This window comes from Schistocerca americana, chromosome 1, assembly GCF_021461395.2.
Source record: "Schistocerca americana isolate TAMUIC-IGC-003095 chromosome 1, iqSchAmer2.1, whole genome shotgun sequence".
Lineage (NCBI taxonomy): Eukaryota > Metazoa > Arthropoda > Insecta > Orthoptera > Acrididae > Schistocerca > Schistocerca americana.
Window position 1 is genome coordinate 971,511,416 of NC_060119.1, and position 19,341 is coordinate 971,530,756.

Below are 19,341 nucleotides of genomic sequence, written 5' to 3' on the forward strand. Positions count from 1 at the left end.
TATGTACCATGTTCCTTTCCTTAAAGTTATATCGATAATCAATTGCCTGACGTTGGGCCAGCTTTTTTGCAAAACTTAGAATCTAGTTGGCACCAAGATCTAAGGTTTCTCCACAGTTTGTGAGACTAAATTTTTGTTTTGAAATTCGGTGACCAAGGTATGCATAAATATAAATTGGACTGTTTGTACACGGATACAGGGAATTAAAGCAATTCCGGCTAAGCGAATCATAGCGTTTAATCTAGCTGCTCCGCTGATTTACACAAAACATCTAAATATGTTTTTAAACATGTCTGTCGCTTAGCTGCTTAAAGTTAATATGGAAATATCGATTTTGTTCAGAAAATGATAAATTGGTAATAGTTTTGAATGACAGCTTGTCGTAAGAAATAATAATTGTAGATCTTGCTTCTTCTCGATTATTGCTTTGGGAGCAGCTAAACAGATACATTTCTTAAAGAGATCGCACAATCGTTTTGTTCGGTTAGAAGAAAAGGTAATACGCACTTTAAGCGATCGGCAGATTGTATATTGGTATCTAAAGAGGATATGCTGTAGTCTACATTCGCAGTAGTCATACAAGCGAATCACTGAATTTCTGGTGAGAGTTATGAGTTATTCCCTACCGTCATGCCTGTGCTGCATGTGTGTATGTGGGGGGGGGGGGGGGGGGGGCTGAGGGTGTGTATGTATGTGTGTGTGTGTGTGTGTGTGTGTGTGTGTGTTTGTATGCGTGTCACTAAGGGAGACAATAATGTTTACTGTTTGTTGTTGTGTGTTGTTTGATACGCACACGTCTAATCGCATATGTTGTTTACCAGAGGTTAGACAGTTATGTTGCAGAACCAAGACTATCATTAACGTTAATCGTCGCTTTATTACATCGGACTGCTTGGATTCATTTATAGAGTATTATGTATGCAGTCTTTCGCTTGTCATACTAAGCTTTAGTTGGCTCGGGAAATACCTACGAAAACCGGTAAACTACAGCCACTATATGAATTTAAACTTACGGCACTGGACTACTGTCCGAACAGATCATAGTTTCTCTCATTCATTATTTTTAGACGTACGTTTCACTGAGGTCCGCGTCAGCCCCATATTACACTTTTCATCCTTATTTAATTGTGGCATCACTTCAAGAATTTTAAGTGCGTAAGTAAAAAACATTTACTTAGATGAGTTTTGTGTACGGTCTTTTCTCAATTCTTTCTTTTATACTTAGATTGGAATTTTTGTAGAAAATCATTTGCAAGATGTTATTTTAGTTGTCTCTATAAAGAGAATAGTTCTTCAGCACTATCACACGCTAGTGAGTTTCATTTAAAGTTCATTAGTGCGTTGTAGCCTACAACACCGACAACATGATATTTTCTCACCTTTATTCTCTTTCCTCGAGTACCGTTAATACTACGGAATTATCCCTTCCTAAAGTTATTGAAGAAATATAAAACAAACTGAAACACCATAAACCTTTCCCCCTTCTGCTATAACATTTTCATATTTAATGTTTTTAATCATCTTAAACTTGGAAGTTAAAATTGCCTCCACTGCTGGGGATATTGAATCACTGAATGAGTCCAATATGAATTCATTACTTAAAATTGATAAAGCTAAGTATATTGTTTCCTTTTGAAATGAAGGAAAATTATACTTAAGCCTAACCTTATATTTATTTCCGCAAAAAGAATTTAAATGTTCGAGCGCATAGCCGTAGCTTCTACAAAAACAATGAAAGAAAATCCATTTTGGTACAAACAATTTTATTCTTTCTCGGTATATTCGCCTGTAAAATTTGAACACTTATTCGTGATTCGAATCATATATGGCAGTACTTTCTTTCCGCTCTGATACTGGTGCCTAATCATTGTTTTCTAACGACTAACAAGCATACTGAGACAACGAAAATCAGTTTCCAAGGATAGTGGGTTACACATAAAGAAAGAAACAGAAGTCATTCGGAGATAATGTAGATCAGTGGATTTTCTCAATATTTTTTGTAAAGGATGATCGGAAAGAGAGTGAAAAGCTTTTAAGTGTATTGCACTGGAAGTTGTGTTCTGAAATAATAGTTAAGAAAAAAACTGTTGCGTTGACCGATTTCCGAGTTATTTAGCACTGAAGGTAGTCTGTCAGGTCACTGCGTGCAAGGATTCAAGAGGCCCGCTAGACACAGTGTCGCCAAAAGTGTTCTTCGTTCAGTTTCCTAAAACCAAACAAGGGAGTGATACAAAACTTGGATATGTGTTCTGTAGTATAGATCGAACACGAGCTAAAGACTGAGCAGTTTTGTAAGCTGTCTTGTATGCTACGAAAACAACTGAAACTAATTGTATTTGGCGGGCCGCTTGAATTTGCGCGAGCAAAGGCCCGATTGGCTAATTTCAATGTTAATTAACTCTGAAACGCCGCATCGTATCGAATTTTCTTCTTAACAATTATTTCTCAGGCTATTTCTGACCATCCTGTCTGTTGTTAACGGACATGTGTAGGCTATACTGTAAACCGTAATGGATACTCACCGAATTAGTTTTTTAACTTTCGTTTTTTTTAGAACGACATGATTAGTTTTATCTCGAAGAAAGACCTGAATCCAGTCGCAGATGTGGTACGGTACCCTATAACACTCTCGTCCGCTACTGTTATACCACAACCTTAAAGTTGGAGGCAGTTCGTATAATGAAATTATTTTTTATTCAAGCAATTATGGTGTAAAGCAACAGAGCAGTGTTACTCTCTGAGAGGAATTTTGCTATGTTGACCGTGTTGTACCTAACGGAGGTAGCTTATCGGAAGTGAATGTAAAATTACGTAAATATTTGAACAGTAACAAACAATATTTTTACCTATCCACACTTTTCAAAGGATAAAGAAAACAGTCGCCAGCCTAATTAGGCATAAGAATGAGTAACATTCTTGGCCAAGAAAATAGATGTGAGTTACTTTAATGGACAGACACAGCGTACACTTTATCACCTGAGAGTGCAATGAACTCTGTCACTAGCTGATGTTGACATTAAAGAAAGTGCTAACAGTTATAGGAGAACAAGGCTGTTTGCATAAGGACAACAGAAATGACATACACTTTTGCTTTCAAAGCTTGGTCAAACTGAGTGGTTTCAATAATATTAGTATTACAGTGCACTTTAGAATCATAAATTGGACATAGGTTCAATATTACTTTTTCAAACATATTCCTATTTGACATGAAATATGGATATGGTTCACAGCTAAATTAATTATTATGCATAGATTAAATCCCTCACTACTAAACACCTTTCTATTTACAATTAAAATTAAATGTAATTCACTAACAGATTACTTCTCACAGTCTTTTGAATAAAGAAATTATTGTTTTCATAGATAGTGGTCTATCTATTAATCGTTATCTAGCATGAGCACAGTAGACAAACTGTTGATCCTGTTACACCATTAATATGCACTTTTAATACACAAGAGGAACCGAATATTGTACAAAATTTGACTGGAATAGCAAGAGTAATTGAAACTTTCTATAATTAAGTAACTTTGTGCCTTTGAACTACTTTCAATGGAGGGGGGCCCTTAATCTTGACCACTACAGCAGAGCAAACTAAACACACTTTCATTACATCAGTGAAACACTTAGCAAGCATGAACATATAACTCTCAACAGTTGCAATTCAGAACTTTGACTGCAGTGAAACACAAAATTGAGATATTTGTTAGAGCCTTTGAACAACCATTATTAATCTTAGCACACTCTATCAGCATATTAATTTTAATACGCTTTCAATAAAGGATGCTCGGTAATCATAGTTCAGACGGAGAGAAACCTGATAGGTGTTGTGATAAGCAAAAAATCAAGGTAGGTACATAAATTCAGTTATAAATTACCTTTTATTTTAGCACATTAACACATCCAATGAGCTTATCCTTCACTGTACATTACTATCGATCTTCTGTTCTCCTACAGTGATTGCGCAATGTGGTGGCGTGTGCATGTTGGTAGGGGGATTTGCAGGTAGAATTGCTGGAATCTGTCATTCCTTGGTGAAGATGATAGATACCATTTTCGGAATAGTTCCAGCTCTTTATCCATCCATCCGAAGCATTGGAAAGCGTCAGGAAAAGCCTCTATCGGAGGCAGCACAACACACAGCTTTTACATGAGCAGTTGATAGTTTGATAGCTCGTCCCCGACTGACTCTATGTTCCACCTATTCTACCTATGCCAACCATAATTTGCGCGCGCTACACAGTCCCGTTCCCGAGGGGAACCACAACACCTTTTACATACAAAATAATTAAAAACCGTAAGTGAAGGTCAGCAGTTTACATAAGAGCAACAAACATTTTAAATAACATTTGCATATTTTGGTAGCTCTACACAAAATTATCTAAGTAAAATTATTTCATTTTAAAAATAACCAAAGAGATTATATGACAAAGGCTAGAGATATAACTTGCGCGTCTATCTATATCCGAATCACGCTCCAGCTACTGTCGGGTTTGGGTGCTGATGAGACCTCTCCATTTGGCTCGGTCCTCCCACCACTTTTCTTCCTCCACTTGCTGCCAGGTCACACCTTTCCTTTCTACAGATATTTTCACTCCCATTTTCCACCGTGTTCTTGGGCGCCCTCTAGGTCTTTTCCCACCCATCTTTAGTTCTGCCATAATTTTGGCGAGTCTCTGCCCATGCATCCTCTTAACATGCCCATACCATCTTAATCTCTTTCTTTCAATTTCTTCTCTCATACTTTCTTGTTTCAGGTCCTTTCTAATCTCTGCATTCCTTACTCTGTCCATTATTGTTTTTTCCTTAACTGCTCTGAGAAATTTCGTTTCCCCTGCTTGCAGTCTGCTCCAGTCCTTTTCTGTCATTATCCATGTTTCTCCACCATAAGTGACAATAGGGATGTAATAATTCTTATACATAAGGAGTTTTGCTCTTTCTGAAACTTCATTATTCCAAATCAGGTGTTTTACTGTTTGGTAGAAATTGCCTCCCTTAACCTCCTATTAATTTCGTTAGTTATTCTTCCATCCCTAGACATTTCACTCCCTAAATAAGTGAAACTTTCTACCACTTGGAGGGGTACTCCATTCAAGGTAATATTTCCGTTGATCCCTTTCTCTCTTTAAAATACCATTACTTCACTCTTATCTTTATTTGTTTTTAATCCATATTTTTTCATTATTTCCTTCCACGCATCAAGCTGTAACTGTACATCTACCTCTTTATCACCCCATATTATCATATCATCTGCAAAAATAATCTTTTTGTCTTTTTCTTTTACTATATCTTTAACTACCCTATTCATTCCCTCCATCACAACATTAATAAGTGCAGGAGATAGAATACTTCCTTGCTTAAGTCCTTGTCTTATTTCGAAGTATTCAGAGTTCCCCAATGGTGTTCTAATTCTACAATTGTGTCCTCTGTACATTGTCTTTATAACACTAATGTATCGATATTCTATATCGATCTTCTTCATTTCTTCCCAGGGTCTTTCCCTGTCAACTGAGTCATATGCCTTTTCTATGTCTATAAAAACCATTATCACCGTTTTGTTATACTCCCAACTTTTCTCCATCAGTTGACGGATAGAAAATATCAGGTCGATCGTGCTTCTTTCTTTCCTAAACCCATGCTGTTCTTCACTCAGCTCCTTTTCTATCTTTTCATTTATTCGATTTAGTAAAATTCTTTCAAAAATCTTGGCTGTATGACTCATAAGGGTTATTCCTCTGTAGTTTTTACAAAGTCTTTATTGCCTTTCTTGAAGATGGGAACAATGTCTCCTGTTCTCCAGTCGTCAGGTACTTTACTATTTCTCCACACGCTTGATAGTACTCTATACAGCCACTGCATTTCCACTGGACCTGCTGCTCTTGTCATGTCCACTGATACTTCATGAGGTCCTGGGGCTCTCCCCCCATTCATCTTCTTCGCAGCTTTTTCCATTTCTTCCCGTGCAATTTGTCCTAATTCTGCTTTCGAAACACAGAAGCACCAGAAAATTGCGCATATTGTAAATATTGCAGAGATTACACTTGCTACACTCTAAAAGACATCAAAATTTATACAAAGAAAGGAGTATACAATTTAGTGTTATCGATTCAATCCAACAACACTTACAGAAACTCAACGGTATAACACTAAACAATACAAAACGCAAAATAAATCAGTACAGCTATGGTGTTACAACCCGTTAAGCTCGTAGTTTGTTCGCAGGGTTACAATGAACTTGTTGATGCTCACCAGATACAAGAGCAAGAGCTGTACCCTGCAGTGGTGCTCGTTTACTTCCTCGACCTGCAGAGCGTGCGCCCCCTGTCCGCAGATCCTGAGCGGAAACAGCGACACGGCCACGGTGGTGACGCAGCGCCTGCTGCCCGCCATCTTCGCCAGCCATCTGCGGGTGCTGCCCTACAGCGTCCACCGCAGGACCGTCTGCCTGCGCCTCGAGCTCTCCGGCTGTCCCGCCACAGGTGGGTCTACGACTGGATGCAGCCGAGTCCTCTGCATCACGCTTGCTCTGTTAGCTTCAAGTGACGCCACGAGCTAGTCTCCTTCCATGTGCTGTTACTGCTGTCTCTTTGAAATTCTATGTCCATCAATTCTGATTTGTAGGAACGAGGTAGTATTTTACAGCCAGCCAGAAGGCAGAAGTTTCTACAAAAAGGGTGGAGAGAGCTCTTTTAGTAGGATTTGGTGCAACCGGATTATGTGGAGAAGTTGCTGTGGCTACTGATAAAGTAGAGATGGGCTGCGCCGTGTAGTTTTTCCTCTTCTAACAGCATGTAACCATGCTGTCGTGCAGGAAGTCCGAAATAAGAGTGATTTGAGGTATGCCGCAGGGGAGTGTCGTAGGACCGTTGCTATTCAGAATATACGTAAATGTCCTTGTGGATAACATCGGAAGTTCACTTAGGCTTTTTACGGGTGATGCTGTAGTATATCTAGAGGTTGTAACAATGGAAAATTGTACTGAGGTGCAAGAGGATCTGCAACGAATTGACGCACGGTGCAGGGAATGGCAATTGAATCTCAATGTAGACAAGTGTAATGTGCTGTGAATACATAGAAAGAAAGACCCTTTATCATTTAGCTACAATATAGCAGGTAGCAACTGGAAGCAGTTAATTCCATAAATTATCTTGGAGTAGGCATTAGGAGTGATTTAAAATGGAATGATCATATAAAGTTGATCGTCGGTAAAGCAGATGCCAGAATGAGATTCATTGGAAGAATCCTAAGGAAATGCAATCCGAAAAAAAAAGAAGTAGGTTATCGTACACTTGTTCGTCCACTGCTCGAATGTTGCTCACCAGTGTGGGATCCGTACCAGATAGGGTTGATAGAAGAGATGGTAAAGATCCAACGGAGAGCAGCGCGCTTCGTTACTGGATAATTTAGTAATCGCGAAAGCGTTACGGAGATGATAGATAAACTCCAGTGGAAGACTCTGCAGGAGAGACGCTCAGTAGCACGGTACGGGCTTTTGTTGAAGTTTCGAGAAAATACCTTCACCGGGGAGTCAGGCAGTATATTACTCCATCCTACGTATATCTCGCGAAGAGACCATGAGGATAAAGTCAGAGAGATTAGAGCCCACACAGAGGCTTACCGACAATCTTTCTTTACACGAACAATACGAGACTGGAATAGAAGGGAGAACCGATAGAGGTACTCAAAGGACCCTCCTCCACACACCGTCAGGTGACTTGCGGAGTATGAATGTAGATGTAGATTTTCCATGTGTAATAGGGTTAGAGACATGTACCTGCAGACAAACAAAAAATCAATTAGGTAACTTTATCTTCTCGAGGTGATAATTAAAACCTTATGACTACCCTTCATAGGCACTTCACTTTGTCGTAGGGTTTTGTCGTTACATTCGGCTCCCCTTGCGACGTGTTAAGCCACTACGGTGTCGTGATTTCAGTGTGTACCAGAACTACAGTCAAGCACCTGCAACAAACGAAAAATTACCTAACTTTATTTATTCAGTTATTGAATGGGCCTTAAAACTGAATTACTACCACACATAAGAAGTCCTTTAGGGAGAGTGGTGAATGAGCAGACGGTAACGTACGGGACGGCTATCCCAATGTCCAATTGTTGTCATAGTAGGTCGGAGCAGAGATTTTGCCTGAGGCAGAACTACTGATTATTCAAGCATTAACGCCGAATTCAAAACAAAAGTACTATACCATCTTGAAGTTCTTTTAAAGACACTTCGTGCGGAGCAAAGTAACTATCTGTGATGGTTCTACGTTTAGCAATAAGCATATACAAAATATGTTAAATCTGGAAATCCTCCACCGGCCGAGGTGGCCGATCGGATCTGGGCGCTACAGTCTGGAACCGCGCGACCGCCACGGTCGCAGGTTCGAATCCTGCCTCGGGCATGGATGAGTGTGATGTCCTTAGGTTAGTGAGGTTTAAGTAGTTCTAAGTTCTAGGGGACTGATGACCTCAGAAGTTAAGTCGCATAGTGCTCAGAGCCATTTGAACCATTTTTGACAATCCTACCAATTAATAACAATTTCTACAGCTACAACAACGCACGAGGAATCAAACGAAAGCCATTGAGGAATGCTTTCATTGGAAAACAGTATTTGTACTATGTCATTAATACTTGTGACACAGAATTCAAGCATTTCTCGTTACCACATTTTTTAAAAAAAATGTAATTTTAAAACGGCACACGATCCACAAAAACTGTTTGTGCCAAGGAAACGAGCAGAGGAAACAGAGCGGAATGATGTGACATTTTTATTTGTTATTTTAGTGTGCCGTTCCGTTGCTATAACTATTCCACGTCATTAACTGATTTTATACAGTAATTTCCACCGTAAACATGTGGAGCATCAGCTCGCAACTACCGGTTCTGTTTTCCAACTTCTATGTGAATTCACTAGTTAAATATCGCATGAGGTAGCTTTCTGGCTGTTAACATGTAATGTAGAAAGAGAACGTTCAAACGGCCAGGGAGATGAAACTGTAGGCAACACCTCAATACCTGCACCAAGGTCAAAGGCAGGAATAAGGCATTTAGCCCTAGTTTCGAACCTAGGTTATTTTATGCTCACAGTTCTTTTCCAGTTTATTTAAATACTGATGAAAATTTGATCTATTCTTTAGGAACAGTTAGTATCTGGCTGGGAAGAACGGTACATAAACTTTTGTGTAAGGGATTAGGTGGACTTTTAGCAAATTGGTACGGTCTCAGGTCGTAATCGTGAAACTAGTTAAAGCAACTACACTTTAAAACTCTTTTGAGTTTGAAATAAATGTGCTAAAACTATAAATTTTTTTCGGCGGAATTATTGCAGTATATAACTTTCCCCAACTTGCTTTATATTCAGCTGTTGCAAGTACTTTAAATTCGGCGAAGTCTTAGGCGTGTGTGTGGAGGAAGCCAAGACGGAGAAGAAGCCAATGTTTCTGTTTCAGGCCACAGATGTTCCAGAGACCTATTGAATAAAAGTGTGTAAAAAACAGACAATTGCGTGGCAAGATACAAGTGGCTAATAACATGCAAAGGGGTAGCCAAACTCAAAGTGAAGATTTTGTATTTATCGAACTGTTATCTTCCAATTCCGAATACTCAAGAATCATTTAATTGTGCTACGAGGAATAGAGTGTTGAGTATTAGACAGTATTGGTTTCAAATCAACGATTTAGAGTTATTTGACTCTGACAGATACGTTTAAACCACAATTTACAGGCTGCTGAGTATTGAAGATACCAAGTCGAATTAACTATACAGGAATAAACGTAGGTTACATTTGCGGAAAATAATCAACTTAGCATTCCAGTGCCTGAAAAACCATGACATCGGAAAGGGGCATTTTGTTTCGGCGTAGTTGCTCTCAGATCAGACTAGCTATTAATACTAGTGGGTATTGCGTGTCGGACATCAATAGCCCTTTCTTCGTTACAAAAGACAGTACCCGAAAATAAGCCTTCTTCACGAAGTTCCCATAGTGCGGCTACACTTCACTACACTTGCATCACAATCATCATCGGTGTTCTGCCAAAAGGCAGGTTTTCACATGGTAGTTCTCCAGGCTGTCCGGTCTTCTGCCATATTCTTCAGGTCTGCATAATTTCCTCTTCCCTTTATGTCGTCTATCATCTTGTATGTCCTTCTTCCTCTCAGTCTTCTCCCACAAACTAATCCTTCCTAGCAAGCTCTCCCTTCTCAGTGAATATTCCAACCTGTTCTTTGTTATTTCTCTTACAACCGTCAGCAGACATCTTCTCTTCCCTATCAAATACTCTTTCATTACTCACTCTTTCCGTCCAGCTTATTCTCTCCATTCTCCTCCACGTCCAAATCTCAAAAGCTTCCAACGTTTTTTCATCCTCTCCTCTTAGCGTCCATGTTTCTGCCTCATATAGTGCCACACTCCAGACAAAACATTTTTCAAGCCTTTTCCTTAGACCTTTATCTAATTCGCCACATAAGAGTCTCCTCTTTCTGTTGAATGCCTCCTTCGCTATGGTGATTCGAGTTTTCACTTCCTGGTGACATCTCAACTCTTCAGTTATTGTGCTTCTAAGATATTTAAATGCACTTACTTGGCTAATGGTAGAATGTCCTTTTTTAATATTGGACAGTCTGCATCTTATATTGATGACTATACTCTTTCTTTTTGCTGTGCATATTTGCATCCCAAATTCCACACAAGCGTCATTCAAATCTTTCAGCGTGATGGGAAAAGAAGGGAAAAGAGGAATATGTATTAGTGGAAAGAGAATAGAATGTATAAGATTTGCTGATGGCATGGTATTAGTGGCAGAAAGTGAGCGGACAGTGAATAACATGCTGAAAGATCTGCATCACAATGCCCGTATCAAATATTTATGTAATCATAAAGTGACAGTTCACGTTGATATGAAAGATGTAAATGTGCCAACGGCATCGTTATTTCAAGAGTACTTCCTTCATATGTACTTCTAAATGCTACAGAGCTTCACACTTCATATTCGAGAAAAATGTGGCAGTATAATAACTGTAGCGTCTATGTCAGACGTATGGTGTAAAGATAACCGATATGCACGTATCGGCTTTCTAAAAAAAAAAAATTGAATAGTATGGCAACATCACTCGACCAAAACCCACCATTTAACTACAAAACTAGTACAGTCACACGAATGTAATCTTTAAGTCAAACATATGAACCACCAGCACAACAGTATCCAATGTGGTACTTGCCTAGCAAGTAAAAATACTGTTTAGGTTAATGGCTACAAAAAAATTAAGACATCCTAGTTTGTAGAGGTAGTGAACAAAAGCATAAATTGAACACAATTCGTTGAGAGACGCATCCTGACGAGCTATAGTACACATTTAATAAAACCAGTAGTTCATGGTGATATTAAGAAAGTGATTAAAACCACTCGTCTAAGCAGTATGTATTAGATAATTATATTTACGAATTCTACAATAACATAACGTGTGCTAAACAACGAATGTCTACAGCAATATCCGAAAAATCTTCTGTTTGGTACATTTATTACAAGAAGTGCCTCCATTATGACGAAAATGTTATTATGAACACCGACAGTCAATCGTCCAGGGGTTCCAGATACTTACATCTATGAAATATTTTTTTTCGGCAGAAGATCAACCTTGTATGACGGAAGCCTCAGAGTGGCAGCCGTACAACAGCACTCGTGACGGAACTTGTATTTCTATAGCTTACTTTCTTTCCTTTTTTTCTTTTGTAAACACAATTCTTTATTTATTACAATTATTCCATCACTGATGTTTTTGCACATTTTTTCTTCAGTACTATTACGAAGTACAAACATAGGAACCAGTTTCACGTCATGCTGCCGACGAAGGAAATGTACTGGATTTGCGTGAGAATGGTAATCGGGACACCATTTCAGTGAAAACATCGCAGCAATCACGGACTATTTAACGATGCATCGGAGTTTGTCTCACGTAGTATATTTTATAACGGGTGAAAGTTTTCAAATGGACAAAAGGTGAAGTCATTAAGCTTCCAATGAAGAGTTATCTGTCATGTTTATGCGAAGTGTTCTGCATGGTGCAAGATACGTAAAATGTAGCGCTAAAGCCGATTTAGCGAATTTGACATGCCATAAATGGCAAGAAAGTATAACAGCACTCACTGATTCCGAAATCGGACCACAGTGCTCTCCGAAAGACGGGTAGGACGGTACACGTCTTATTCAAACCACAATTTACCACATCAAAAACGACAGTTATATACCTGAACTCATTAGCGAAGAACTGTCATCGACAATACTTCATGAAAGGTTTCGTAGTGACGGAAAATTGATATACACACAATGAATTACATAACTGAATTCCGTGCGTTTGAGAACGTGAACTTACTAATATTAAAATGATACAAGTGATCCAGATGTAGTTTCCAACGAAAAATTGTTCTCACTTTCGATGAAAAATAATGTTGCTTACATGTATCCAGAAATTTTTTTAATTAACTGAAAGGTAGGCATCTCAAAAGATGAAATTTTCTAACTGCAATAGCATAGTAGAATTAATGCAGGAACTTTATTACGCTATGAACATGCCATTCTCTATGAGTTAACTGAAGAGTGCCACAAAGCGATAGTGAACTCTATACGTTTACTATGTTCCAAATCTACGCTAAAAGGAAGTCAAGAAAATTTTGGCAGAGAAACATTGTTTCCGTTGACAGCTGGTTATAAATTATTTCAGCTGCAATCTCTTCCGTCGTCTGATGCTTCACGTAATGATTTCTATTGTTTTCAGCGGCTGACTCTGAAAATCAAGGCGTACGTTTTCCAAATCAGTATACGTGCGAAATAATTCGACGCGCCATGCTGATCATCCCAAAAGTTTTAGGGTATTGTGAAAAGGTAGGCGTACGCACGTGTATGCCGAAGGAGAGAGAGCTAGGAAGAATTTGGATATAGTATTTTTTCCTTAACTTTTACCACCAACTTGCTGCGTCTAAGTCACATATTTCGCTTTTAAACCATTTTACGTCAATGAAGGTACTATGCTGTAAATTACAGCACATTTCAAGTAATGTAATAGTTTCTTTACCGCAGCTACCCGCATGAGTTTTGGTATTATAATGCTGTAAGAGTTCCTTCGACTACTAATCAAAACGTCAAGATTCCGTGGTTGAAGACCAGCTATTGCTTAAATTCTGAGTAAAAGTCATAAGCAACGGCGGTCGAAGATATCCGGCTTAAGAAGTTACCCTTCTGCTGCCAACGTCCTTGTCAACGATGTCGAAGGAACGGACAGATGTTCGGGGCTCTGTCTCGTCCTTGTAATCGGAAATTGTTCCTAAAATTCGGAAAGATTAAGTTGTATGAAGATGCAGAGATCAATGTAAATCAATAGATTAAAGACACATAAAGTGTCATTTCCCCGTTGGCAAAAGTTTCCGGACTAGTCCCCGATTCGTATTACCGGGACGGGACTGCCGAAGGGGGAGGTGACCAAAAGAGAAAGATGGAATAGCCAACGGTGAATGGAGTGCCAAAAGTTTGAACTTAGTAGCAAAACTACAAAAGCTGAAAAGGTAAATGCTAAGGCTCACTCGACAGGGTGGTGCATTGATCGTGACCGGGCCAAATATCCCACGAAATAAGCGTCAAACGAAAAAACAACAAAGAACGATACTTGTCTAACTTGAAAGGGGAAACCAGATGGAGCTACGATTGGCCCGCTAGATGACGCTGTCATAGGTAGAACGAATATCAACTGCGTTTTTTTTAAATAGGAACCCCCATTTTTATTATATATTCGTGTAGTACGTAAAGAAATATGAATGTTTTAGTTGGACCACTTTTTACGCTTTGTGAAAGATGGCGCAGTAGTAGTCACAAACGTATGGCTCTCAATTTTAGACGAACAGTTGTAACAGGTAGGTTTTTTTAGATTAAAATACAGGACGTAGGTACGTTTCAACATTTTATTTCGGTTGTTCCAATGTGATATGATACATGTACCTTTGTGAACTTATCATTTCTGAGAACGCATTCTGTTACAGCGTGATTACCTGTAAATACCACATTAATGCAATAAATGCTCGAAATGACGTCCGTCAACCTCAATGCATTTGGCAATACGTGTAGCGACATTCCTCTAAACAGCGAATAGCTCGCCTTCCGTAATGTTCGCACATGCACTGACAATGCGCTGACGCATGTTGTCAGGCTTTGTCGGTGGATCACGATAGCAAATATCCTTCAACTTTCCCGAAAGAAAAAAATCCTGGGACGTCATGAAATATGCTATTCAATAGCGCTTCCATTGCACGCGAGCTATGTGCCAGACATCCATCATGTTGGAAGTAATGCAGTGAAATATCTTGTAGTAACATCGGTAGAACATGACGTAGGAAATCAGCATACATTGCACAATTTGGATTGCTATCGATAAAATGGGGGCCAATTATCCTTCCTCTCATAATGCCGCCAAGTTCGCTGATGTTCCACTTGTTTCACTTGTCGCAGCCATCGTGGATTTTCCGTTGCCAAATAGTGCATATTACGCCGGTTTACGTTACCGCTGTTGGTGAATGACGCTTCGTCGCTAAATAGAACGCGCTCAGAAAATCTTCCATCCTCCCGCAATTTCTCTTGTGGCCAGTGCCAGAACTGTACACGACATTCAAAGTCGTCGCCACGCAATTTCTGGTGCATAGAAATATGGTACGGGTGCAATCGATGTTGATGTAGCAGTCTCAACACCGACGTTTTTGAGATTCCTCACATGTGTATGAACACTTCCTGTTTCCTTAAATGACGTAACTATCCGGCAAACTGACCGGACACTTCAATGATGGCGTCCAGGATACCGAGCAGCTCACATAGCACACGCCCGTAGGACATTTTGATCACAAGAGCCATACATCAACGCGGTATCGACCTTTCCTGCAATTGGTAAACGGTCCATTTTAACACGGGTAATGTATCACGAATCAAATACCGTCCGCACTGACGGAATGTTACGTGATACCACTTACTTATACGTTTGTGACTATTACAGCGCCATCTATCACAAAGCGAAATAGTGGTCCAACTAAAACATTCATATTTCTTTACTTACTACACGAATATGTAATAAAAAATGGGGGTTCCTATTTAAAAAAGCGCAGTTGATATCCGTTTGACCTATGGCAGCGCCATCTAGCGGGCCAACCATAGCGCCATCTGGTTTCCCCCATCAAGCTAGACAAGTATCGTTCTTTGTAGTTTTTTCGTTTGACGCTTATCTCATGGGATATTGGGCCTGGTCACTATCAATGGACCACCCTGTATATATAGTGGAGATCGGTGAAGTAAAGTGGAAAGAAGATACAGTTTTCTGTGTAGACGAATATAGGGTGATACCAACAGCAGCAGAAAACGGTATAACAATACGAGGATACGTTGCGAATAGGAAAGCAGAAAGGAGAGTGAGCTACTGTGAACTGTTGCGTGGTAGGACTATTCTCATTAGATTCGAAAGCAGACCGACACCGACAACGGTAGTTCAGGTATAGGCCCCTACACTTCAACGACGCAAGTAGAACATGAAGAGATGGAGTGAGTATATGAGGATATTGAACGGGTACTGCAGTCTGTAAAGAGGGATTAAAATCTGTACCCGGCCGGAAAGGCCGAGCGGTTCTAGGTGCTTTAGTCTGGAACCACGCGACCACCATGGCCGCAGGTTCGAATACTGCCTCGGTCATGGATGTGTGTGATGTCCTTAGGTTAGTTAGGTTAGTTAGGTTCAAGTAGTTCTAAGTTCTAGGGGACTGATGACCTCAGAAATTAAGTCCCATAGTGCTCAGAGCCATTTGAACCATTTTTGAAAATCTGTGAACATGGGGGACAGGAATGTGATTACAGAGTAAGGAATAGAACGAAGTGTTACAGGAGTATGTCTAATATAATAGACACTAAGAACGAGATAGAGGAAATTGTGTTGTGCAATAAATGTCAGATATTACTAGCGAATCCCCTGTTGGAGAAACACAAGAGGAGGGGGAATAATCATAGAAGATCCGGAGGCGTGGAATGATTCCACCTTGATAACAACTTTGTCAGACAGATATTCCGAAATTAGATTCTATAAGGTGTAACTAGGTGCAATGGTAGACTCAGATAACATTTTACTCATGATGAAGAGTAAACTGAAGCTTAAGAGAATCGAGAGATGCAATCAATGTGAGAGGAAGGGGGGATAATAAAGTAGTGAGGAATGACGAGACTCGTTAGAAGTTTGGTAAAAAGGTGGGTACGGTCATAAAGAATACTAGAGTAGGGAGTTCTGTTGAAGATGAATGGTAACTATGAAGGACCCTTGGGCAACAGAAGAAATGCTTCTCTTAATCAACGAAAGGAGGAAGTACAAAAGAGTGCAGGGAAGACAGGAATACAGCAACACGAATACCTTAGGAACAAAATAAATGGGCATTACAGGCAACCAAGGTGAAGCGGCTGCAGGAAACGGGACTGCCTCAGCATACAGTAAAGTCAAAACAAACTTCGGTGCAATTGATAGCAAGGATAGCGGCAGTAAGACTGCAGTGGGAAGTCAACTCTTTAACGCAGAGGAGAGAGCAAACAGGGGGAAAGAGTAAGTCGACAGTCTCGATGATGCGGAAGACTTGTCTGATGATGCGACTGAAGAGGAAACTCCAGTCAACATGGAATTCTAGACGATATTGTAGTTACAATTTAAAGGAACTCTAGAAGACTTCAGATCAAACACAACAGAAGGGACGGATACTATTCACCCGGAATTTCAAAAATCATTAGGGGAAGTGGCTATAAGACTTCCAAGTTGGTTTGTAGAATCTATGAGGCTGGCAACGTACTATCGGACTTCGGGAAAATATCATCTCACTCGATTCCGAAGATAGCAACGGCTGATAAATGAGACAACTACAGCACAATCAGCTTAACAGCTCATGCGTCCAGATCCTGATAAGAATAATATACTGGAACATGTACAAGAAAATAGTGTGGATCTATTTTATGATGATTAGTTTGGTTTTAGGGAAGTTAAGGGCACCAGAGAAGAAGTTATGACGTTGTGCTTGATATTGACATCAAGGCAGAAGGAATATCAAGACACTGTTGTATGATTTGTCGATTTAGAAAAAGCATTCGACATCATGAAATGGTGCAAAGTGTTAAAAAATCTGAGAAAAATAAGAGTATGCTATAGGGAAACACAGGGTATGTGCAAGTACCAAGTGAGAACAATAAGACTGAAAGACCAAGATTGAAGTGCTCGGAACCAAATCGGGGTAAGGCAATGTTGCGATCTGTTGCCTCTACTTTCCAATACGTATATCGAAGAAACAATGATCTAATAAAAAGGAAGGTTGGAGAAAGGGATTAAAATTCATGGTGAAAGTCTATCACTTATTAAATTCGCTGATTACATCGATAGAAAAATTTATTTATTGAATCGTATGGCTAAGGCCCCCCATCGGGCAGACCGTTCCCAGGGTACCGGTCTTTCAGTTCGTTGCCACTTCGATGAGCTGCAGTCGATGAGGATGATAGGATGATGACAGCACAACATCCTGTCCCTGGGCGGCGAAAATTCCTCGACACAGCCAGGAATCGAACCCGCGCCCAAAAGATTAACAATCCGTCACACTGACCATTCAGCTACCGGGGGCGGACGATATCCTCAATTAAAGGGAAGAATAATTACAGGATCTGTTGAATGGTATGAAGAGTCTATTGCGGACAGAGTAAATCGGCCGACGAAAAAAGTAATGAGAAGTAGCAGAAATGAGGATAGCAAGAAGCCTAGCAAAATTTCCGATCAAGAAGAGACGAAGTTAAAGAATTCTTTTAAAGCAACGTAACCCATGACCGACATATCAAGAGGACACAGAAAACGGACTAGAACAAGAAAAGAAGGTATTCCTGGTCACGAGAGGTCTACTGGTATCGAATTATCAAACATAGGTCTTAATCTGAGGAAGGAATTTCTGAGAATATACGTTTAAAGATTGTAAGGTAGAGAACTGACGAGTTTGAGACGTGATGCTACTGAAGAAGGTTGGAATTCAGGCGGCCTAATAAGATAAGGGATGAAGAAGTTCTCCACACAATCGTTGAAGAAAGGAACTTACGGAAAATACCAACAAGAAGAAATGTCAGGATGATAGGGCATGTGTTAAGACACCAGGGAATAACCTCCATCTTGTTAGTGGGAGCTGTAGAGGTTCAAAATGTGAAGGAAGGCAGAGATTGGAATACATCCGACAAATAACTGAGGACGTAGGGCGCAATTACTACTCTGAGTTGAAGAGGTCATCACAAGATGGGAATTCTCGACAGGCAACATCAGACCAGCAGAAGACTGATGACTGAAAAAAAGTATGTTGTAGAATGCTTATATTGCTTCCATGTACGTTTTGTAGCGATATGGTTGACGATACTGTAATTGTGCGGCGGGGTATCATCACGACGGGCAATTTCAATCATATTCTGCAGAGATACTCGTTGTGCATGTAGTGACACATACAGGGTGTTTCAAAAATGACCGGTATATTTGAAACGGCAATAAGAACTAAACGAGCAGCGATAGAAATACACCGTTTGTTGCAATATGCTTGGGACAACAGTACATTTTCAGGCAGACAAACTTTCGAAATTACAGTAGTTACAATTTTCAACAACAGATGGCGCTGCGGTCTGGGAAACTCTATAGTATGATATTTTCCACATATCCACCATACGTAGCAATAATATGGTGTAGTCTCTGAATGAAATTACCCGAAACCTTTGACAACGTGTCTGGCGGAATGGCTTCACATGCAGATTAGATGTACTGCTTCAGCTGTTCAATTGTTTCTGGGTTCTGGCGGTACACCTGGTCTTTCAAGTGGCCCCACAGAAAGAAGTCACAGGGGTTCATGTCTGGCGAATAGGGAGGCCAATCCACGCCGCCTCCTGTATGTTTCGGATAGCCCAAAGCAATCACACGATCATCGAAATATTCATTCAGGAAAATAAAGACGTCTGCCGTGCGATGTGGCCGGGCACCATCTTGCATAAACCACGAGGTGTTCGCAGTGTCGTCTAAGGCAGTTTGTACCGCCACAAATTCACGAAGAATGTCCAGATAGCGTGATGCAGTAATCGTTTCGGATCTGAAAAATGGGCCAATGATTCCTTGGGAAAAAATGGCGGCCCAGACCAGTACTTTTTGAGGATGCAGGGACGATGGGACTGCAACATGGGGCTTTTCGGTTCCCCATATGCCCCAGTTCTGTTTATTGACGAAGCCGTCCAGGCTAAAATAAGCTTCGTCAGTAAACCAAATGCTGCCCACATGCATATCGCCG

The 19,341-nt window shown here is 40.1% G+C and overlaps 1 protein-coding gene across 1 annotated transcript in view; it reads left to right on the plus strand.

The window, feature by feature from the left end:
- The window catches only part of LOC124548268 (discoidin domain-containing receptor tyrosine kinase B-like), a 302,795-nt gene that overhangs the window by 159,079 nt on the left and 124,375 nt on the right, over positions 1–19,341 (plus strand). Inside the window, exon 5 of the mRNA XM_047125163.1 lies at positions 6,330–6,477. Within this exon, the coding sequence (XP_046981119.1) occupies positions 6,330–6,477 (148 nt within the window). The remainder of the gene's footprint in view (positions 1–6,329; positions 6,478–19,341) is intronic.